The sequence below is a fragment of the Erinaceus europaeus genome, chromosome 8 (genome assembly GCF_950295315.1).
Source record: "Erinaceus europaeus chromosome 8, mEriEur2.1, whole genome shotgun sequence".
Classification (NCBI taxonomy): domain Eukaryota; kingdom Metazoa; phylum Chordata; class Mammalia; order Eulipotyphla; family Erinaceidae; genus Erinaceus; species Erinaceus europaeus.
The window spans coordinates 85,664,889-85,689,557 of record NC_080169.1 but is presented as its reverse complement, the minus strand read 5'-3'; the positions used below and the strand labels follow the sequence as shown (position 1 = coordinate 85,689,557).

At 38.7% G+C, this 24,669-nt stretch overlaps 1 protein-coding gene and 1 long non-coding RNA gene across 3 annotated transcripts in view; both read right to left on the bottom strand.

The window, feature by feature from the left end:
• CAV1 (caveolin 1) overlaps positions 1–4,612 on the bottom strand; it is a 40,638-nt gene extending 36,026 nt beyond the window's left edge. Inside the window, exons 1-2 of one of the 2 annotated variants that reach the window (XM_007525435.3) lie at positions 4,458–4,612; positions 2,499–2,663 (exon numbers count right to left, since the gene is read on the bottom strand). In XM_007525435.3, the coding sequence (XP_007525497.1) occupies positions 2,499–2,663; positions 4,458–4,487 (195 nt within the window). In that variant the 5' untranslated portion in view covers positions 4,488–4,612. Of the gene's footprint in view, positions 1–2,498; positions 2,664–2,773; positions 2,902–4,457 lie in introns of those variants that run through there. The other variant, XM_016189273.2, reaches the window with a different exon arrangement.
• Positions 1–24,669, bottom strand: part of LOC132539922 (uncharacterized) — a 276,120-nt gene that overhangs the window by 126,031 nt on the left and 125,420 nt on the right. The window lies entirely within an intron of this gene.

The following is a 24,669-nucleotide window of genomic DNA, read 5'->3' as shown; positions in this document are numbered from 1 at the left end:
TGTAACCATCTGTATTTTACCTATCTTCATGATTCAACTCTGATGGTCTCTCCTTCATGTCCTTCTCCCTTTTGTTATCCACAGTGCAATCTTCTTCTCTCACCTTGTTATCCTATCCATAACATTGTAGGGTTTTCTTAACATGTAATATCCATATCATTATCTTTAAAAAATGTCAAGGAATAATCAACAAATGTTACTGTATATATTTAAATGCTATGTGGTGCTACACAATTGCATGGTAGAATAATCATCAACATCAAGATGCTTAGATCAAGATAACTTTTAAAAACCATTTTCAGGGCCAGGCAATGGCACAACCACATGATACACTGTGTAAGAACCTACAGGGTGGAAACCTCAGAGAAGATGAAGCAGAGTTGTAGGGGTCTCTCTTTCACTCTCCTCTACCTCTCTCTCCCCTCTCAGTGTCTCTCTGTCCTATCAAATAAACAAACAAACAAACAAACAAAATGGCCACCGGAAGTAGTGCATTTGTCATGTAGTACCTATCTGGACTCAAAAGAATAAATGCGTAATTTTTTTACACCTGCATCTATGCCATAGGATATAAGTTCCCTTTTCTGGCTTTTTGGCTGATGGCACACTGGGGACAAAATTTGAATTGGTGATCTGCATCTTTTTTTTCAGGACATTTTCTAAAGTCTCCTCTAGGAAGAATATTTGAATTAAGTAAGCCTATTAAATTCTTCTGAGGGTGAATTTTTTTTGTGTGTCTATCTTGTTTTACTCACAGGACCAAGTAGGTGGAGTTTGCTTTCTCTAGGCCAGCAGGAGCTTGCTTTAGCTCTTCCTTTTAATTTCTTTAAATATGAGGATCACCACACATGCTCTTTGAAATGTTGTTTTGTAAACTGCTATTTCCTCTAAGCCTGTTAGGCTTTTTTTCCATCTGGTTGAAGTCTCTTTTCCCAGAGGGATTTTTCTTTCACAACTTAGTCATGCCATGTGTGGAGACCCACATCCACGCTGCTGGACTCTCTGACTCATCCCAGGGAGGTTCCTTGCTCCAGGAATCCCACTCCAACAAAGCTGACTCTTTCTGAAATCTTCTTTTCTTGGCATCCTTTTTCTTGCCTAAAGCTATAGGAGAAGAGGAAAAACCAAAATGCCTTTCCCTCTTTAAGGTAATGTTTTTTGTAAACTGGTTTTTTTCCCCCTCAATTATAATTTCTAGTTTATAAGCCACTTTTACTATCACTGCTGCCTTAAATATTCCACAATCTGGCTAGTAGAAAAACCTGCTCATGCTCCAATTTTCCATTTTCTTTTACCAGCAAGCCAAGAGTGTCAATTCGGTCAGTTATATTTTCCTTCCAATTACAGATTAAATTGTTTCCCTTTTCAAAATATATTATTCATAAATGTGAACGGCCTTTGAATTATGGCTCCTCCCATGTATGGGTAAGAGGCTGAGTGAGTGGAAATTGCTCCTTCACCCATTGATTGTGCTAGTGTTGTACAGAATTAGGTCTTCAGAGCAGAATTGGGTCTTCAGACTCTAATCTTTAATGCTTTGAACCTTCCTTGGTCCAAGAGTCCCTCAAGAAAACCTCTGCCAATGATGGCTCAGGCCCACGATTACCCAATCCAGATGTCTCCGACTATAAATCCCTATGACTTGATTTTCTAAAAAGGTCAAAGTTGAATAACATAATGATAATAGAAAAAATGACCAGAGTTAGATACATGTTTGGCTAATCACCCATTAAATTATTATATCGTTTTTTAAAATCTCACTTAATGTATCCTGAAAGTATAAAAAGAACTCCAAACTGAAATGTTCTCTTTGATCATGGCAGATTCACACAGTTCCTCAGTAAAGAAACAACTTTCTTCACCTACCTAGAATTGTCTGTAGAAGAAATCGAAGTGCACATTATTTTTGGTTGCACAAATTTGTTTAGCTGTGCATAACCACCATGTTTTTCCAGTTAAAATACACTTCATATTATGTATACATATGCATATATATGAATGTATATACATGCATATATGTTGTCCTTTTCTTTAGTCAAGAAGAATTTCTGCTCACTATTTTAAAGTCACTTTAGATTATCTTACTTGTATCTCCTCACTGTGTGTTCCGCACTTATCTTCTACATAAGACTTTACAAAATCATCTTACTGCATTAATTCTATGTGCAATAGTTACCACCCTCCACTAGACTTTCAACCCCAGGAATGAGGGTCTGTTGTTGACATCTAGAGACTAGTTCATAAGAAGAGAAATACACTTACATGAACAACAAAAATCATATTAGTGAAGTTCTATGGGAATCAAATTGGGGAAGGGGTGACATTTGTGATGAGCTCTAGAGGGTTCACCCATCAAGCCAGGAGACTTATGTATGGCAGACAGTGGAGGCTGAACAGGCATCTTGCCAGAGGAAGGTTGTCCGGGTCCTAAAAGCATTCCCTGGGGCGGGGGTTGGAGGTTGGGGGTGGGGAGACCCCTTCCTTGTTGGTTGCCTTACCTTGACTACGTCGTCATTGAGATGCTTGGGATCCCGATTGACCAGATCGATCTCCTTGGTGTGTGCGTCGTACATTTGCTTTTCGTTCATCTCCTCTGCCATTACCTTGTTGTTGGGCTTGTAAATGTTGCCCTGTTCCCGGATGGGAAGTGTGTAGAGTTGTCCCTGCGGAGGGTGGCACAGGCGGTGGGAAAAGATTTCAGAAAAGAAAAAAAAGAGCGATCAGAAATCAGCCCGGCTGGGAGGCAAACCTCGAAGCTGCAAATCGAACTAACCGCTCCAGCAAGAGGAGGTTCCGTGCACAGTCAACTCTTTGGCGCCCCAAGCTTTTAAGAGGATCGGGGAGAACACCACACCCCTCTGTACCAGGCAGGGAGCTCCTGCCTCCCCCGCCCACCGCCAGGGGTCAGGGCGATCCGCCTCGCAGTGCGCCCCGGCACCCGCCCAGCGAGCGCCTAGCCCTGGAGCACCCGGCTGAGACCCTACGTCCACCCCCACCGCCAACTTGCTCCTGCAGGATTGTGGTCCAGACCCGGGACTGCCTCTGCCAAGGCTCTCCTCCACTCTTCCCTCACCCCAAGTACTTCACCTGCCCATATTCCCCGGTATCACATTTCCATAATCCCATCCCAACACCACCCTAAAATCCAGCTGGGACCCACCCTGCCTCCTATACTCAAGGAGAAGGAGCAGTCCCCCTTTTCCTTGTTTGTTGGACTCGTCTCCCTCGCACCTGCTTGAGGTCCCCCATTTCCCCTTGACCTCTTGCCAGATTTCCCACGCTGCTGGTGGTCACGGTCCCGCATCGCCCTCCCTGACCCTACTACTTGTCAGACCCTAAGTGACATCTCACCTGCAATGCTCCCACCCACCCGCAGGTCACTCCCAGGCCGCTGGCCGGTGGCTGAACTGCAGCTGAGATTGGAAAAAAGAAAGAAAGGAGGGGGGAGAAATAAATGAAGAAAGAAAAAGAGAGAAATAAGAAAAAGAAGAGAAAAGGAAAGAGAAAAGAGACTCTATGACTGCCCGGGTAGACTTGGAGCACCTGGAGGTAGTTAAATGGGGGCGCTGGTATTTGAAGGTGGGTGATGGGATGAAAGAAGAGAAAAGGAATTTGCTCTTCTTCAAACACCCCTACCAAAGCACCGAGATGCAAGATGAGATCCTGAGGTGACCCAAGAGCTTTGGAAAGTGCAAACAAGACGTGCGCCTCTGGTGCTACTGCTCCCTCCTCCCCCCAGCAGATCCAGGCGCCCAGTGGGGACTCTCGGGGACTGTCCCAGGACTTTGGGTTAAGGGCCTTGCTTATTCACCCTGCGTTCCACTCCTTCCTCCCCGTAGCCTGGGACCAGATCCAGGGATCCACAACAAGCATCCTGGCATCCGGGATTCAATCTGAAAGGCGTCCTCTGGAGGGCACATCTAACTAACTTCAGGACACTTCCCCCTCACCACCATCCCAGGACACACACCTTGTAATTCAGGACGCACCCCATTTGGTCCCTATCCCCAAAAGAAAACACGAAACAGGGAAGCCGGGCTGTGGCACAGCTGGTTAAGCGCACATGGCGGAAAGCGCAAGGACCGGCATCAAGCTGTGAAACAGGTCTGCAGGTGTCTTTCTCTTCCCTTCTCTTTCTTCCCCTCCCCTCTATATTTCTCTCTGTCCTATCCAACAACAACGACAGCAGTAACAACAACAAATAATAACAACAACGATAAACAACAAGGACAACAAAAGGGAAAAAATTTTTTTAAAAAGGAAAGAAAACACGAAACATTCCTGCCTCCTCTCCACCTCTGCTGAAGTCCATTCCTTAGCTGTGCCAGCCCTCAGCAGGAGTGCTCCAAAGTGGAGAGAGGGCTGGGGTGAAGAAAGCAGCTGGAATATGTGAAGTGGGAGATAGCAGAAGGGAGCCCTCCTTGCACAACCCTCGCGCATACACCACCCAAGCCTACCTCGGAGTCTACGTATTTGCCCCCAGACATGCTGGCCGGTGGCTGGATGAAGGCTCTGAGATTTCACTCAGTTGTGATTTAAGGGAACTGAGGAAGGAAGATCTTGTATTGTATGGGGGGGGGGGGGTTTGAGGCGGGGAGTGGTGGCTGGGAGGAAGCCTCCTGGCCACCTGCCAAGGGTTTGTTCTACTGTTGGTAGGGACGTGCGCAGTGCCTGGTCGAGACACATCCCCTAGGTTCAGGCAGCAGAGGGCGGGGAGAGACTGCAGGCAGTAAATAACTGTGAGAAAGCTTTTCAGCCTCTCTGGGTAGTTTGGGCAGAGACTTTTAACCTGGGGAAATATTTTCCCAGCTAGGAACCACTAAGTGGCTAATGCAAATGGTTTAGCAGTGCATCATCCCAACAGAGGGTGGGGAGAGGAGGAAGCTCTTGCTTCTGCAGAGCTGCCCTGTATGGGCACCCAGGCTTTAGAGAAAAATCTCCTTGGCTCTAAACCCATTCAGCTCATGCTTCACATTCTATTGCTGCTTATGACACAACTGTCTGCCTGTAAGGAAGAGGGAAGGAAAGAAGAAGGAAGGAAGGGAGGGAGGGAGGTAGGAAGGAAGGAAGGAAGGAAGGAAGGAAGGAAGGAAAGATGGAAGGGAGGGTAGGTAGGAGAAATAGAGAAAGAAAGAGAAAAAAGAAAAGAAAAGAGGGAGGGAGAGGGCGAGAGGGAGGGAGAGAAAGATAGTTATATCTAGACACAAGGAATCTGTGTGGGTTTTTTTTTTTTGGTGAATCTTATTAACTTCTAGTCAATGGGGCTAGAAACGAGATGTTTTAGCAGAATTCACTGTTTCCCTACCTCTTTCTAAAATATCTTTCAAAAGCTTTGATGTAAGAAATCTTAATGTAAAGCTTTTCTATGAATTTTACTACTGATCTTTTTGAGAACAAAGTAAACCCATGCCTACAGCTTATGCCATATTTATAAAATATATTGCAGACATGATTAAATTAGAGTTTCAAATGTATCAGAGAATATTTATTGTTTTCTTTAATGCATTGACTTGAGTTGCTGATTAAAACTTTGAAAATAAATAATTAGAATATTTTATGTTTCTCAATTTGAGGCTTCTTTCTTTAGTCTTATATAACAACACAAAATAAATTTGAAGATAATTGTATTTCTGTGTTATATTAAATCAGAAAATCTATTATCCAAACAATCAAAATGACATTTTCCTTAACATTCTGTCTAATCAAAAGTCAAATTTTACCTTGACAAGGAAAATCTGGCAAAATGCTTGAAGGAACATTGGTTAAATTAAAAATACAAGCAGTATAGAAAACATATGTACCATCAGATGCCAGAACTGTGCAGTGTCCTGATTTAAAAAAACAAAACAAAACAAGGAAGAGGGAAGGCTGCTGAAATAGCTCAGTTGTATAGTGTGCTGCTTTGCCATGTGAGCAACCCAGGTTGAAATGTCTCTCCCCCCTCCAATCTCACTAAAGGAAGTTTCAGAGCTGTGATCTCTCTTATTCATAATCTCTACCTCTTTCTTATATTAAAAAATGTGAATAAAGGATATGGATGCCTGCAGAAAAAGAGGAAGAAAAAGGGAAAACTAATGTGAAATCCTTAGAGTTGATTATCAAGTTGGGGAGAAGATATGAAAATACAGGGGGTCGGGCGGTGGCGCAGTGGGTTAAGCGCAGGTGGCGCAAAGCGCAGGGACCGGCCTAAGGATCCCGGTTCGAGCCCCCGGCTCCCCACCTGCAGGGGAGTGGCTTCACTGGCGGTGAAGCAGGTCTGCAGGTGTCTATCTTTCTCTCCCCTTCTCTGTCTTCCCCTCCTCTCTCCATTTCTCTCTGTCCTATCCAACAACGAATTGCGTCAACAAGGGCAATAATAATAGCCACAACGAAGCTACAACAAGGGCAACAAAAAGGGGGGGAAATGGCCTCCAGGAGCGGTGGATTCATGGTGCAGGCACTGAGCCCAGCAATAACCCTGGAGGAGGAAAAAAAAAAAAAGAAAATACAAACTACTGTTTACAGTTTACTGTTGAATGTAAAACATTAATCCCCCAGTAGAGGAAAAATAAATTAAAAAATACAAAAGGGCAGGTTATTGTTGATAAATAAAGAGACGATGTAATTTTTTAGGAAAACAATCAGTTTAATTATATGGGAAAGAGAATGTCACAGTGGCTGCACCAACTTAATTATATAGATGATTGATCATCTTAGAATATTAGTGATCTTCCAAAATTTGGATTTTCTTTTCTGATTTTTTAAAAACAATCAATCAATTTCATGTGAGAGAGGCAATAGCACTGCAATGCTATAGCATATACAGAAACTGATTCACGTCTCATGTATGCCATTTCTGTATTGTCTATTGACCCAGATGTCAAAAGTTGTGCTTCTTAAATTTTATTTTTTTCAAGCTGCTTTTCTAATTTATTTAAGCACATTGTATTAATAAGCATGATATGACAGGAAAAGGCAGAGTTAGGGTCAATGTATTGAATAGAGAGTGTGTAATTTGCCACCAATGACTTTAAAAAGATGACTATTCACCTAACTCTTTCTTCCTTCATTGATTTTGGCTGCAAAGCAGTTGGGGTTATGTTCTATGGAAAAATGTGGAAACTATTTCCCATCTATTGTTATTCAGTTTTCAGTTGCAATGATGCAATGAGTAATCTTGACTGTGAAAAAAAGTCAACAGGAATAGAGAGACCGTGTGTCCTACATTCCAGCAAGGAACTAACTTTGTGAGGATGCCAGTGAGTGAATGCTTACTTGCTTTGAGAGGAAGGAAAGCTACCTCCATGGGGAAATCCATGCTGCAGTTGAATTAATAGCACACAGAATCATAATGATCACTGAAGTGTTGTCATTGCCAAAATGAATTCTTAATGAGAAGAAAAACCACAAACTCTTCATTAACCTGCCTCAACAAGAACTTGGCACCAAGAAAAACATCTTATTCTAGCTATATTAGCCAACATGGAGAATTGGCTCCAACTTGATGATAAATAAAGAAAAGATGAAGAACCTGTTGTCATAAGACAAGATTTTAAATATATATATATATATATATATATATATATATATATCAGTTTTAGTTTATGGTGGTGTGAGAGATTGAACCTGGGATTTTGGAGCCTCAAACATGAAAGTCTCTTTGTATAAATATCATGTTATCCACACCTGTGCAAAATTTTTTTTAAAAACAAGCATTTTTTTTCTCTTGATACCCATACAGATAGCATTATACTTGAAGATAGATTAATAACCTCTAAATAATTTGTTTAAAAATGAGTAAATTATGATTCATTTATCTTTTATTTTTAGGAAGCAACCTTATAGTTCAGTTCATGTACTATCTACTACTAAAAATATAGAGGTAGAAATAGAGTTAGAATATTCTTACATCATTCAAATCAGCCATTTTAGAGATAAGGAGAATAAAATTTAAACAGGTGAAAATGATTTGTTTTTAAAGAGTTTCATGTAGGTGATAAAACACTTTAAAATTGATAAATAATCAAAGTACCTATTATGGGGAATGGAATTCTCAAGTAACCTAGAAAGGGCCTGCTAATGGCAAAAGTACAAAGTTAGTTTTTTTATTATTATTATTCTTTCTTTTTCTTCTCTGCCTTCTTTGTCTATGCCCCTGTCCTCTTTCAGTCATAGCTTTTTCCATCCATTTCAATTAGGTCGTCTTAATACCCTCAGTTGGCTTCATCTAATTCTTACTCTACTATTAAGAGTTGAAGGTTTGAATGATATCAAATTTTTAAGAAGCATGTGTCTTTTTTATTTTAAATTTTTGATTTATAAAAAGGAAACATTGACTAAACCATAGGATAAGTGGGGTACAACTCCACACAATTCCTACCACCAGATCTCTGCATCCCATCCCCTCCCCTGATAGCTTTCTTATTCTTTAACCCTCTGGGAATATGGACAAGGTCATTGTGGGATACAGAAGGTTGAAGGTCTGGCTTCTGTAATTGCTTCCCCACTGAACATGGGCATTGACAGGTCAATCCATACTCTCAGCCTATCTCTCCCTTTCCCTAGTGGGGAAGGACTCTGGGGAAGTGGGGCTCCAGGACACATTGGTGGGGTTGTATGTACAGGGAAGTCTGGTTGGCATCATGGTAGCATCTGGAACCTGGTGGTTTAAAAGAGAGTTAACATACATAGAAAGCCAAACAAATTGTTGACCAATCATAGACCTAAAGGCTGGAATAGTGCAGATGAGGAGTTGGGGGGGGGGGTTTCCTCCATTTTGTAGATAGGTAGTAGGCATATTTTATATTCCAAAGGGCCTGTGGTTATACTAGTTTTGTTGTTGTTGTTGTTGTTGTTGTCATTGTTGTTGTTTTTCCCTGAGCCAGAAAGATGATATGCAGGTGAATCCAAGTTATTGTCTGGAGAGATGATGTAACGGCTGAAAAAAGGACCAGAAAGCTGGATCAGGGAAGAGAGTAGCTCCCTAATATGGGAAAAGGGTATAAATATTGTTGACTGTAAACCTCATCGATTTGATGTGATCTGGGACCCATATTCAGTTTAGGAGCCTATGTGACCTCTGTATCCCTGTAGATCTGAGCTCACATTCTGTGGTCATGAGTAGGAACATTCCAAGCTGCCCCAATATTGACCCATTTCCTCAGGTGTGGCATAGAGTATGTTGTCCATCCTCTCTTCGGAGGATGGAACATTCTCTACTATTGTTGATCCAAGTTGAGGACAAGGTAGTATGGAGGTCCACAAAGGAGCCTATTGTATTGTTCCTGATAGAAATGGCTGGCAACAATGGAAAGAGGGATTTATTTGAGGTCTAGGCCTATCATGTCTATTTGGGAATCTCAGGACTCCCCGAATATGGCCCCTGCTGATGGGGTGGCCTGATAGTGACTAAACAGTCATCATTAAAGTTTGCCAGTCTCTCTCCCTTATTCAGCTTTTGCAGTCCTTGCTTTGATAATGTTAGCTTTGGAGTGAGTGAGAGAACTGTAATAGGAAGTAGGTGAGGAGGGTATCTAAGTCTAAGTAAACACTATTTCATTAGGAACTTGATACTGACTCACTGCACACTATTGTGTATTTTTGCTTTCAGGTATATATTTTGCCCTAATTTATGGATACATGTGAACATATGCTCTATCTTATGGGACCTGGTCTATATCTAGGTTTTGGGACTTTGTTAGGAAGGCATGTGTCTTTTTTAACACTTCCTGACAGATGTTTAAGACTAGATAAATGTGTCTTTGTCTATGTGTTAAGAAAAGGAATTAATGCTCGAATTATAATAGGAATATGACTGGGTGATATATATATGTCATGCAGCAGTCATTGCAGCCTTAGAACTGTGCCTTAAATTCTTGCTGACATGTATTGGACCATCTGGGGCCATTGGGAGAGGATCTGCATGGAGGCATGCATTCAGAACAATGACTGTCTATATGCAACTTACATGCTTGCACATGTATGTTTTCATCTGCATACTTTTATTTTCATTATAATTATCTCCTTCCCCTACTTGACCTTATCCTTAAACTTCCAATGAGGCATTTTTTTTTCTTTTCTTCATATTTCCCATACTTTCTCTTGCACATGCTTTCTAGATGAAAACTTGTCTCCTCACTTGATCCCTTCTTATTCCTGTTCTGGCTTGAAGGTTGCACTGAAATCTTTATTGGCTTTGGTTCTTTTGACCCTGAATACTTTAAATGGCATTTTAAAGTGACTTTATTTTTAAATAAGCAACTATTGCTACATTTAAAAAATATTTTGGGAAAGATGAATGAGAAAATGTTTGTTGTATTCTTTCTCTAAATTAGTTTTTCTTTTACTTTTAGTAAAATGTAAAACATACTTTTTATGTAATCATATGTACTCAGTAGGAATATTGTCATTATATGATGATGGAATGCATTAATAGTATGGAGAATATCCCTTAAATTATGTTAGATTCTAAGGGTAAGGGTAAGGAATCCTAGGACTCCCACACAGATATGATGAGCCTAGACCTATGACAGATCCCTCTTTACACCATTACTGGTCATATCCATCAGGAACAACATCATAAACCCTCTGTGGGCCTCTAAGGGACATTGCCTTAAATGTAGAACAATGACAGAAACTGCCCCACTCTTCAAAGGGAGGCTGGGTCAATATACTTTGCCACTTGAGAAAGACTGGTCCTGTAATGAGTGCAGCCTTTAATGTACCTAGCTGTGATCACACCTACAGGAATGCAGGGGCTACACAGACTCCTGTGCTGAATATGAATAGATGTGGATCCTAGGTCAGATGGATGGGATTTACAGTTAACAGTATCATATTTGGGAGCTACTCTTTCCCTTGATCTAGCTGTCTAGTCCCATTTCCAACTCTGGCAATATCTTCATAGACAATATCTTTAGCCCACCTGCATATTAGCTGTTGGGCTCAGTCAAAAATTAGTAAAGTCATGGACTCCTTGAAATAGATCTAAAATAGACTACCCAACTTCTTCCAACATGAAGACCAAAAACCTTTTCTGTTATATTCTTACCTTTAGGTTCTTGATTACTAAATTATTTTTCTGCTTTACATCTTAATATTTTTCAGCCATCTAGTTACAGCTGCTACCATGAAGCCTACCTGACTTTCCTGGGCAGAAGACTTCACCAATCAGCCCTGGTATCCCACCTCCCCAGAGCCCTACTCAACTAGGGAAAGATAGGAACAGGCTGGGAGTATGGATTGACCTGTCAACAACATCCATGTCCAGCATTGAAGCAATTATAAAATCTAGACCTCCCACCTTCTGCACCCCATAGTGATCTTGGGTCTATACTCCCAGAGGGATAAAGAATAAAAAGGCTTCCAATAGACAGGGTGGATATGAAACTCTGGTGGTAGGAATTATGTGGAATTATACCATTCTTACCCTAGGGTCTTATTGATCATTATTATATTACTAATAAAAAATAAATTAGAAGAAGGCTAAGGGAACAAATTTCAGTTCATAATTTCAGGATTGCAGTAACTGATTTTTACTTGAAAGTCTTCCCATTGAAAAATAGTTCAACCATCTGAGCTATGCCAAGTAGTATTATGGGAAGTATTATCAAGTTTAACAAATAGCACTATCTAAATTTTTTGGTTTTGATCTCTTTTTTTATTTAAGAAAGGATAAATTAACAAAACCATAGGGTAGGAGAGGTACAACTCCACACAATTCCCACCACCCAGTCTCCATATCCCACCCCCTCCCCTGATAGCTTTCCCACTCTCTATCCCTCTGGAAGCATGGACCCAGGGTCATTGTGGGTTGTAGAAGGTGGAAGGTCTGGTTTCTGTAACTGCTTCCCCCCTGAACATGGGCGTTGACTGGTCGGTCCATACTCCCAGTCTGTCCCTCTCTTTCCCTAGTATGGGTCTCCGGGGAAGCGGAGCTCCTGGACAAATTGGTAGGGTCTTCAGTCCAGGGAAGGCTGGACTGTGCCTTTTAAATGACCATTATGAAATCTCCTCAGCCTTGAAATGAAATTTTGACCTCTTTTGAGTGGTAAACGCCACAGATATTCTTGATGTATCTTTTGAGGTATTTTTCTCTTTTCCTATATCTGAAGTTAACTTCCATTATAAGCCTCTATTGCTACAAATATAGAACCTTCATCTCAATGAACTCCTAGTTTCTTTCATTTTGGGGGCTTGCATTTAAATCTGGGGGGTTTGTGAATTGTCAGGAACCTCAGGGTTGATTGACAGAAGTGTATCTTTTCCTTCAGTGTGCATTCTGCATCAACTGATAGATACATAGTCCTGAGTGTTCTCAATCATTTGTTAATTTAGAACACAGATAACAGTATTCTTCCTGTCTGTTCAACATACACTTACAGCAAGAGAAATTTTGTTACTTGTGTAAGCCACTTGAAACTCTGTGGAGATGTGATGAATCTGTATAGGTGTCTTATAATTAATGTAATATAGACAACAGAGTAAATGCTTGTCATGGTATAGATGAACTCCAGGGGTTCCTGGGCCATCCAGAAAATAAGTTGAGTAATTATTGTTAAGTGTGAACACTCAATAGTTTTCTGCTCAATCAAATCTTGCCAGGATTTTGTCAGTAACATCTCTTAAAATCCATTGATATTTCTGAACTATAACAAACTGTCAAACCCAAATCCCGAATATAGAATATACAATCATATATATATATATATATATATATATGTATGTATGTGTATGTATATATAGTTGATGATCTTGCATTAAGACTTCTACGCTTCAAAAGAAATATATATTTGCATTTCTTATTTTTTCCCACTAAGTTTTCAGTGCTTGTACAATGTATTCCTCTGTTTCTGGAAGCCATTTTTTTTCTTTTTTTTTTTTATCTTTGATAGAGCGTGGGACAGAGATACACAGAGGGAGAGAAATAGAGACAGCTCCAGCACAGCTCTATTGCTGGTGAAGTTCTGCCTCCCCCCCCCACACACACACCTGTGGGGAACCTGGACTTGAACCTGGGTCCTCATGCTTGGTAATTTGTGTGTGCCATTGCCTGGTCCTCTGAGCTTTCTGGTGTTGGTTTATGATTTTGTTTCCAATCTTTTGTTATTCAAAACCAGATCACTTCATGATTTTTTAAACAATATTAATATTAATTCTTGGGAAATATTTTGATTAGCAAAATATATTTAAAATTTCATTTCAAGGCTGAGGAGATTTCATAATGGTCATTTAAAAGTGTTTCATACCTGAGATTCTGAGGCCCTAGGTTCAGTCCCCAGCACCACTCAAAATCAGTCTGGTATGGTCAGTCTCTCTCTGTATCTCTATCTATCTATCTATCTATCTATCTATCTATCTATCTATATGTATCTATGTTACTAAAATAAATAATATTTTATTTGTGATTGCCAAGATGGTTGACAATTTATCCTACTTTCAGAAAAGTATTCCATATTCTTGTTATCAGTCATTATTATTATTGCTCTGGGTTTAGAAAAACAAACTTCTGATTTTCTTTGAAAATGGAGTAAAAAGTCGATGTTAAAACTATACATCATTCCTTTTAATTTTTAATTTATTATTAGTTATTTAGTAATGATTAACAAAATTGTAAGATAACATGGTACAATTCCATACAGTTCCCACCACCAGAGTTCTATGTCCCATCTCCTTCATTGGAAGTTTCCCTATTATTTATCCCTTGCTGAATAAGGATCAGAAATTTTTTTTACTGATTTAATAATGATCGACAGGTATATTGGATAAGAGGAGTACAATTCCACACAGATCCCACCACTAGAGTTCCATATCCCACTCACTCCATCTGAAGCTGTCCTATTCTTTATCTCTCTGGTAGTATGGGGTGACCCTGGGGTCATTATGGGGTGTAGAAGGTGGGAAGTCTGGCTTCTGGAATTGCTTCAACACTGGACATGGGTGTTGACAGGTTAATCCATACTCCCAGCCTGTTTCTATCTTTCCCTAGTGGGGTAGGGCTCTGGGAGGTGGGGTTCCAGGACACGTTGTTCAGGTCCTCTGCCCAGTGAAGTCAGGTTGGCATTATGGTAGCATCTGTAACTTGGAGGCTGAAAAACATTAAGATATAAAGCAGAACAATTTGTTTAATAATCAGAAACCAAAAGGTAGGAATATCATAGATGGGATTTTGGGTCTCCATTTTGGAAAAAGTTAGTCTATTTTAGGTATATTCCAAGAAGCCTATTACTTCAATAATTTTTGACTGAGCCTAACAGCTAACATGCAGGTGGGCTGATAGTATTGTCTGGGGCAATGGTGTCAGAATTGGAAATAGGACTAGAAAGCTGGATCAGGGCAGAGAGCAGCTCCCAAATATGGAAAATATATATGTTAATTGTAAATCCAATTGATCTGATCTGGGGCCCATGTCTATTTATACTCAGCACAGATGCCTGTGTAACCTTTGTATCCTTGTAGGTCATGGAGCTAGCATTCCATGATCACAGATAGGAACATTCTAGGCTGCTCTCATTTCAGGATCAGTCTTACTGTGGCAAAGTATGTTGACCCAGACTCCCTTTGAGAGTGGGGCAATCCCTACCATTGTTTTTCCTCATCGAGGCCTAGGTCTTATAGAGGCCCACAGGAGGGTCCATGATGCTGTTCCTGATGGAAATGACCAGCAACAGTGGAGAGAAAGATCTGTCATAGGTCTAGGCCCATCATATCTATGTGGGAATCCCAGGATTCTCTGACTAGGGCCTTGGATGATGGGGTGGCCTGGAAATGACCAAAAGAGCTATCACTAGTGTGCTGGTCTCTTGCCCTTATCTAGCTTTTGTAGTCCTTTACCTGACATGGTTGAACTTAGAGTGATTAAGGGAAGAGTAATAGGAAGTATGTGAGGATTGTATCTAGGTCCAAGTAGAAAATATTTTATTAAATGGGGGTCGGGAGGTAGCACAATGGGTTAAGCCCACATGGCGTGGCATAAGGATCCCTGTTTGAAACACAGGCTCTCGACCTGCAGGGGGTTGCTTCACAAATGGTGAAGCAGGTCCGCAGGTGTCTATCTTTCTCTCCCCCTTTCTGTCTTCTCCTTCTCTCTCAATTTCTCTCTGTCCTATGACATCAATAACAACAATAATAACTACAACAATGATAAAACAACAAGGGGTAAAAAGGGAAAGCAGCCTCCAGGAGCATTGAATTCATGGTGCAGGCACCGAGCCACAGCCATAATACTGAAGGCAAAAAAAAAAAAAGGAAGAAAAATATTTGATTAAATACTTCATGGTATCTTTTTTAGGTCGTTCTACTCGCTTGCTGCACTTACTGAGTCACTGCAGACTATTATGTACTTTAACTGTGAGGTATATATTTTCCTCTAACTTATGGCTACATGTGCTCTGTCTCATGGGTCTTGTGGACCAGAATTCTTTATGGAGTGCAGAAGGTGGATGGTCTGGCTTCTGTACATGCTTCTCTGATGCACATGGGCATTGGAAGGTTGATACATATCCCTATCCTCTTTATATCTCTTTCTAGTGGGATAGGGCTCTGAAGATTTGAGGTTTCTGGACACATTGGTGAGGTTATCTAGCCAGGGAAGTCATGATGGTGTCAAGGTAGCACCTGCAACTTGGTGGCTGAAAGGCAGTAAGATATAAAGCAGGAAAAATAGTTTAATAAACATGAACCCAAAGGTAAGAGTAAAACAGATAAAACTAGGGGTCTTCATGTTGGAAGAAGCTAAGAAGTCTATTTTAGGTATGTTCCAAAGAGTCCATGAGCTTTTTTTAAAGCTATCTTCTCCCTCCTTCCTTCTTCTCTCCCTCCTTCATTGTAATGACGATTACAAAGTTTGTGCCACCACTCCCAGAAGCCCATTTTTTTCTTTTCCTTTTAAATAGAGATAGAGAAATTGAGAGGTAATGAGGATCTAGAAATGGAGGAGACACACTTGCAGTGTTGCCACACTTGTTTTGTGAAAGTTCTTCCCTGCTGGTGTCTTTGCACCTTACGGTATACTTTTTAGAGTGTTCCACTGTCTGACCCCTATATTTTCTTTTTTTTCTTCTTTTTTTTTCACTAGGGTTATTTCTAGACCTGGATACCTGCACAACTCCACCATTCCTGGATATATATATATATATATATATATATATATATATATATATATTCCTTTCTTTCTTTTTATAGATGGTAAGAAACAGAGTGGAAGAGGAGAGATACCTACAGTACTGCTCCACTGCTTAGTAATCTTCCCCAGTGGGGTCAAGAAATTTAAAAGCTGGACCTTGTGCATGCTTTCGACTGTAATTTTAAAATATATTTTCTTTCATGAATTACATTAAAAATAAAGTCATAAATCATACTGATTTGTTAACATAAAGTAAATTAAAATATGGAGGAAATTCTAAATGATAAGCAAATGAGCACATTCATTTTATTTTATTTGTACTCTAGGTCCACACAAAGTTCTATATTCAATTCATTATTTTACAGGATGACATGTAGGGAATCTAACCAACCATCTTAAAGTGGGTGACTATAATTAAATTGCAAATGCTCTACCAAACTAATTGTTGCAGCATTCTCTAAAGAGGAAGCTCAGAGTCAAATGAGAATAAAAATCAAAGGATAATGTATTCAGACAGCACAAAAAACAAATTAACTTCTCAAACCTGACACTATCTAATATATATGATGGATATAGCTATTTGTTAAAAATAATTAGGATCAAATTGTAAACCATATTTCTGCATTTCATCTGGCTGAGAGAAGTAGATACTAATATGAATGGACAATGACTACATTTCCTCCTATTCAAGCAAAGCACAGTATGACTATTCTCTAGAAATATACAGTTCTCACAGGATCTAAGACAACAAAATATTATATATTTCATAATGTGACATAACAGTTATTCACTATTTTATAGTATATTAATAGAGTATCATATAGCTTACTATTTTTATTAGTGATTTACAATAAAATAATAGGGCTATATTTCCACACTACTCCTACCACAAGTTCTGTTCCCCTACCACAATGATGAACACCATAATTCTTCCAAGGTATTAAATATACTAAATGAAGCATTACTCAATAATTAAAAGAGATGCCTTTTAGGGCAAAATGGATAGAACTGGAGGTGGTTATGTTTAGTGAAATAATTAAGGAAGTGAAGGAAAACTATCAGATGGTTTTCCTGATTTGTGGACTACAGAGTTGAAAGATATCTTACTAAAATTAATTCATTAAAATTTTCTTTTAAGTATAATTAAATGGTAAAGAATAAAAAATGAAAGTAGTTTGTGAATACAATATTATAATAATTATTTTTTAGAAAGAGATTTAAAACTTCCATAATGTTTTTAAAAGCTAATGTAAATGTTTAGGAGGAGCCCTCCATAAAAAGTCTGTTTTGTAATCAACCCATTTGGCTTTAATTCAGAGCTCCATTATTTAACAAAGGAAATTCTCTTTCCTTTTGGCCCTTTCCCTAGTAAATAAGCTATTTACCAGGAGTTGTTTTTACCTGGGGGAAATTTTTTTCTATACATCACTTTGACACAATGACGTCTAATCATAAAACATTTAACTCTTTAAAAAGTGTAAGTATGTTTATAAATTCATACTGACCACTAAGATCTTTATAGTAACCTTCGGTTTCTTATGTCACACGTTCAATTTTCTACTAATTCTAGAGAATCCTTTTGATTGCAACAGAGTCTTTTGCACTTATTTAACTCTGCCTTGTGGTCTTTGTCATTGCTTTCAATCATTCATCCAGCTTCAAAGGGAAATTGTCTGATGCTGGGGCTTATATTTATGGAAGAAACTGTACAATCTTTTCATAAGGCTGAATAAATTATCTGACTGAAAAGTCTGTGGTCTTCCTTGTGTGCAGCTGCTTTTTTGTTTTGTTTCATTTTATTTTTAATTTTTTCCCTCCAGGGTTATTGCTAGGGCTTGGTGCCTGCACTACAAATCCACTGCTCCTGGAAGCTATTTTTTCCCCTTTATTGCCCTTGTTGTCTATTGTTGTTACTATTATTGTTGCTATTGCTGTCATTGTTGTTGGATAAAACAGAGCAAAAATGAGAGAGAAGGGGAAGACAGAGGGGGGAGAGAAAGACACCTGCAGACCTGCTTCACTACTTGTGAAGTCACCTTCCTGCAAGTGGGGATCTGTGGGCTTGAACTGGGATCCTTGAGCCAGTCCTTGCCCTTTGCCCTATGTGCTCTTAACCTGCTGCGCTACTGCCCGGCCCCTGCTTGTTTTTTTTTTTAAATTGAGGGGTTTAATGCTTTATAATGGAGTCATTTACATATGCATACAATTTCAGCAGGTACCAGCCCCTCCAAGTTTTCTCCCTCTTCTCCTTCCCTTTCCCTTCTCAGAGTCCTTTGTTTTGGTGCAATATACCATATGCAGTCCATGTGTCACTTTGTGGTCTCCCTCCCCATCCCTACTTTATTGACTCCTGCTTATAAGTAAGATCATTTGGTATTTGTCTTTCTCTTTTTGGTTTATCTCATTTAACATGATGTCCTCAAGTTTCATCCAGGAAGATGCAAAGGAGATCACTTCATCATTTTTAGCATGTAGGTAGTATTCCATAGTGTATAAATACCACAATTTTTTTTTAGTCACTTATCTGACATTGGACATCTGGGTTGCTTTCAGGTTCTGGCAATTACAAAATGTGCTGTTATGAACATAGGTACACATAGGTCTCTTCTGGTAAGCGTTTCTAATTCTTTTGGGTAAATTGCCGGGGCATATGTTAGGTCCATTTCTAGCGTCCTGATATGTCTCCATATTGCTTTCCACAATGGTTGGACTATTTTGTACAGACCGCCAGCAATGCAGAAGTGTCTTTTTTTCTCCACAACCTCTCCAACACTTGTTTTTTCCATTCTTTTTTTTTAAATTTTTAAATTTATTTTTTATTTAAGAAAGGATAAATTAACAAAACCATAGGGTAGGAGGGGCATAACTCCACACAATTCGCACCACCCAATCTCCATATCCCATCCCCTCCCCTGATAGCTTTCCCATTCTCTATCGCTCTGGGAGCATGGACTCAGGGTCATTGTGGGTTGCAGAAGGTGGAAGGTCTGGCTTCTGTAATTGCTTCCCCGCTGAACATGGGCATTGACTGGTCGGTCCATACTCCCAGTCTGCCTCTCTCTTTCCCTATTAGGGTGGGTCTCTGGGGAAGCGGAGCTCCAGGACACATTGGTGGGGTCTTCAGTCCAGGGAAGCCTGGCTGGCATCCTGATGGCATCTGGCACCTGGTGGCTGAAAAGAGAGTTAACATACAAAGCCAAACAAATTGTTGAGCAATCATGGACCCAAAGGTTGGAATAGTGGAGAGGAAGTGTTAGGGGGATACTCACTGCAAACTCTAGTGTACTTCTGCTTTCAGGTATATATTTTGCACTAGTTTATGGATGTGTGTACGTGTGAACATATGCTCTCTCTCACAGAACCTGGTCTATATCTAGGTTTTGGGACTTTGTTAGAAAGTCCCTGTTTTTTCCATTCTTTCTGATGAATGACACTCACAGGTGTAAAGTGGTAGCTCATTGTTGTCTTTATTTACATTTCTCTGATTCTTGGTTACTTTGAGCACCTTCTCAAATATCTGTTGACCTTCTGGATCTCTTCCTTGGTGAAATTTCTGTCCATGTCCTGGCCCCATATTCTAAAGGGGCTGCATTTTATTTTATTTTATTTTATTTTATTTTATTTTATTTTAATTTTTGGTGCTTAGTTTACTCAGCTCTTTATGTATTTTGATTATTAGTCCTTTGTCTGATGTGTGTTGTGTAAAGATCTTCTCACATACCATAAAGTGCTTTTCTGTTTGGGAGGTGATATCCTTTGCCATGCAGAAGCTCCTCAGCTTTATCTTCACCTCTCTCCATGTTATCTGATTGTGGTTTAGGGAGCTGTAGCATCAACAGGAACTTGCTAGAGTAAGGCTCAACCCAGATTAACTGAATGAAAATTTTCATTTCAGCAAGATTCCCTGGTTGTTCACATGCACATTAATTTTTGAGAATCAGTGACCAGAGTAGATTTGATAATGCAGTTTTTTTTCTGAAGGTGGTTAAAAAGACAGACATTATTCCAGAAACTAGAAATGCTGATACCTATCATTTCCCTGTTCTCCATGAATAAAAGGTGCCACCACCATAATATATATATATATATATATATATATATATATATATATATATATATATAGAGAGAGAGAGAGAGAGAGAGAGAGATAGAGAGAGAAAGTAGAACTGAAACCTGAATGACTTCCAGGGAATCCCAACACCACAAGAGGAAGTAACATAGGACTAAAGAAATATTTGTAAGCAAACTGAAGGAAGCATCATTTAAGGGGGGAACCCTACAGGCTAAAGTTGGTCAAGTTGTTTGCAGGGAACTGGCAGTTCTTTCCATTTCTATAAACTGAAGTTTTCTTGGAATGTGAAATCAGGAGTTACAAACTGGATAGCAGCCAAGCTTATTTTTATTATCTTATTTTATTTTTTTTTAATTTTGCTATGAAAGGGCATGAGCTATAATAAACTCTCCAATTAGCCACGCCCAGAAGGTATTGTCCAGTGGTAAGTACAGGTCTATTCATAAAAAAGACAGCAACTCCTTAAGAACTAATGAATGTAGCCCAAGTTTATCCTGCACTGTACAGTGCTTCATGGTGGGCAGACTTCATTAATGATTTTAATGCTGGAGGATTTTCCTTTCCTGTTCTGAATATTCTTTCAAATCTAAGAGTCATAAAACATTGGAAATCTTTAAATGCATTTCTAGTTTATCATGCAACCTGGCTACCTCTGATCTCTCTCAGATTAGTGACCATTCCCAAAGATTTTGCAGGAAAAATATCTTGAAATCTTCTTTTTTTGTCCTTTCTTCTTACTTAAATCTATTTATAATCACCACTTATTTATGTTCTTATTCTAAGAAAGTTATCAATTAGGATGACTCCTTAGGCTTTTTCTCAAGAAAAAGTTTCTAATAAAGTCATTTTATATAATAACTTTTAGGTTTCAGACAGCTTTATAGTTACCTGTAGAACAAATAGTATCATACAATAGAACAATTTTTTAAAAACCTGGTTTTCATGGATTTATATAAAAATTTTGACCCATGTAAATTTTCTTCTCATTTAAACATAGTGCTCTAAGTAATTTATTAGTTTATTTCTTCTACATAATAACATATTATATTTGGTATTGCTATTCCTAATACTTTGATCATGCCCTTTTCTCACTCTATTTATACCCTGCATTGCTTCTGCACATGGAATCAATAATATTGATAGCATAAGCTTAATAATAAAAAATTCTTCTTTATGTTATCATTCCTATAACTGCCTCAGTATGGTCCTGTCTAAACTGAAGAGGAATATTTGGGTGAAATTTATACTTTCTCTTTTTCTTTTTTTTTTTTACTTTTTGCTCCCAGGGTTATCACTAGGGCTCAGTGCCTACACTATGAAGCCATTGCTACTAGCAGCTTTTTTTTTTTTTCCTCCTGTCTATTTTTATTTGACAGGAGAGAAATTGAATGGGGAAGGAGGACAGAGGGGGGAGGGTAGAGAAAGATAGATACCTGCAGACTTGCTTCAATGCTCATGAAGTGTTTCCCTTGTAGGTGGGGAGTGGTGGCTCCAACCTAGGCTTTTGTGCATGGTGTTATGTGTGCTTAACTGGGTGTGCCACACCCTAGCCCCTGAAATTTATTCTTTTAAAAATACATTCCAGTGTCTAGAAGTGAATCTACCCTATGACCTGGCAATTTCACTTGGGAATTTATGCAAAATTACTTTAGTAAATTAGACATATATGCGTATATCTTTACATATCCATTTACTGATTATATGTATATTCATACCAATATTGATAATGCATAGAAAAAACTATCACATATGCACTACTATTGCAACTATGCATAGTTTAATTCTATTAAAATGCAGTATAATAATATATATCTACACCATTAATATTAACTCAGTTTTCCGCTTTTGAAAAATTATGAGAAAATTATGCTATATGAGAAAAACTAATTTATGTATAGCTCTTTCTGGAGCTCTCAAGATAAAATAACTGATAGCTTAATGATAATATTAAGAGATGCACACCTAACAAGGAATCAAATTAAGAAAAGTATCAAATAAGATCTGAAAAAAAAACATAATTAGTCTGAATCAAAAGAATTGCTGTAATTATTAATATTTTATATGTAAAGGCATATAATATTGAAGAGTAATGTCATTGTACTTTTAATATATATTGAGGAGCTACTTGTTAAAGACAGTGAGATTTTGTGAAATTTACAGATGATGCGAATAATAGTATTTGGGAAATGTTTTCTGACCCAAGCTGGGGTGTAGGTATTAAACTACAGATCATAATGGAAGGAAAGGGTGTGTCCAGGAAAGGAGTCCATAGGACTTGGGGGAATTTAAAAATCTCTGAAGGAACAGTCAACAGGGAACCCAGGTGCCAGCTTACTGGAAGCTGTCACATTGAGAATCTGGAAGTGAACTTTACAGGAGAAAGGAGATGAAGGTTCATCTAAACAGAAATAAGGTGGCAGGACTATATGATAAATGAAAAAGACTTTTACTGAAAGGGAGCAGAAGAATTTAGAGGAGCCATAGATATATACCCTGTAAAAAGCAAGCCACTTCATAGTGATTTAGAGTCTAGAGTCTGATGTTAGAATCTCTTAGCTCAACTTCTGACTCCCACTGTAAACTTGGGAGAATTCCTCATTTACAAGATATCAGTTTCCTAGTCCAAAAAATGGGGATAATAGAATTTACAGCATAGAATGACTGTAGATTAAATCAGTATCCTGTATGTAACAATCAAGAAATGCCAAAGCTATTATTTCTACCAGAGACCAGAATTATCTAACTGATGTAATACATGAAGGATTCCAATCACTTTCCTCCTTAGTAAAAGATGCATGTTAATCCCTATCACTTGCCTCACTGGGAAAAAGTGTGTTTATCCCTGAAACTTTCCAAATCACTCCTTGTTTCACTGAGACAGTAGTTGGCTGGAACTGGTATAGCATTCAGTTAGAGAAGCAGGTCCTGCTTATTGCCCTTTTCTCCCCTTTTGTTACGGGTAGGTGCTCAATGACAAGCTGTCTGGATGCAGGGAGAGAGGAATGCTTCAAAGATGACCTGTTGCTCTCATCTCTTCCTGATCCCTTTATATTTGGGAGAGGTATTTGCCCTTGCTTACGTGCTATTTCCCACTCTGAGTCATGTTTCTTCCTTTCTTTCATCCCTCTCCACCCCTACCTTTTCCTATAAAGGCAAAATGATTTCTCCAGTCCTTCAGCCAGGCTGTGACCTAACACATTCAAGTGCAGGCAGATAGGTGTCTCTGTCCTATTTTTGGTAATTGTTGAAGTGGTGTTCTCTGATTTCTCTGACTACCGCCTTACCTTCCCTCTCTGCCACAGATACATTACTGCAGTCAACAACTCACAGAAGCACGATGGGAAAATACCATCACAAGTTGTAGTTCATTTTTCATTTAATGTTCCCTCTTCTGCTCTCTCTTTAGGGCATATAGTTCTAGTGGAGTACTCCTATCCCCTCTCAGGACCCTTTTAGTTCAGTAAGATACAAGCAGCTTTTATTTGAGAGAGAGAGAGAGAGAGAGAAAGAAAGAAAAAGAGAAAGACTTTCCCTGATTTTAATTTTCCTCACCCCTGTTCAATATCCATTGCTACTTTCACTGGGGGTTTGGGCAAGGTATCAATTGTGTCACTGGAGTTATCTTGTTTCCCCTTTTCTGTCTGGACTTTCTCTTTGGTGTAATATTTTAATCATTTTGGTACTTAGATGACACACAGCTTAAGATCTTCATGCTTGAGCCTTTTGCATAGTCTTCAATTAACTTCTCAGATAATCCATTCATAGTGGAATAATATAGAAAAGCAAAATGATGAAAATGTTACCTCACCAAAGAGTATTTGTCACTTAAATATAAGAGTGTAAAGTTTCAATGGTACTTTTTTTTTTTTTTTTTTTTTTTACTGATTGGGAGTGGACAGGGGAAGGAAATATGACTAGACTAGACTATGGAAGATAAGATTATTTGTACTACTAAGATACTAAAAAGCATTTGGTAAAAGTATGTAGCATGTCCTTATTCTCTGTTCTCCTCATCTATTTCCCTTACTTCCCCATTTATATACTTATAAGGAAGAAAATATACCAAATGCTGATTTAAGATAAATTATGTTAGCTACCGAAAATTTTTAGTGCAACACCATCTTTAATCAGTGTAATATGTCATCTTGTAAAATTTTCCTTAGATATTGCTATAGTAAATACATATTATAAAATAATGCATTTTAAGCTAAGTAAACAGAAAATTATTTAGATAATTTCTCTACTATGCTGTTTAATTTTCCCTGGAATTCACATGAGATAATGTATTAGAACTGCATTTTCCAAATCTTAAAACTTTCCAAAAACAATATTTCAATCTTAATAATGTTTCAGATGGGAAAATTAAATGCAAAATTAAAAAAATATATCAGAAAGTGTTTCCAAATGAATTAGAAAGTGCCAACAATTTCCTACCACCCTGAAGATATGAAAATAAGTTTCATATAAGAGAATGGAATGTAAAATTTAGAATTAC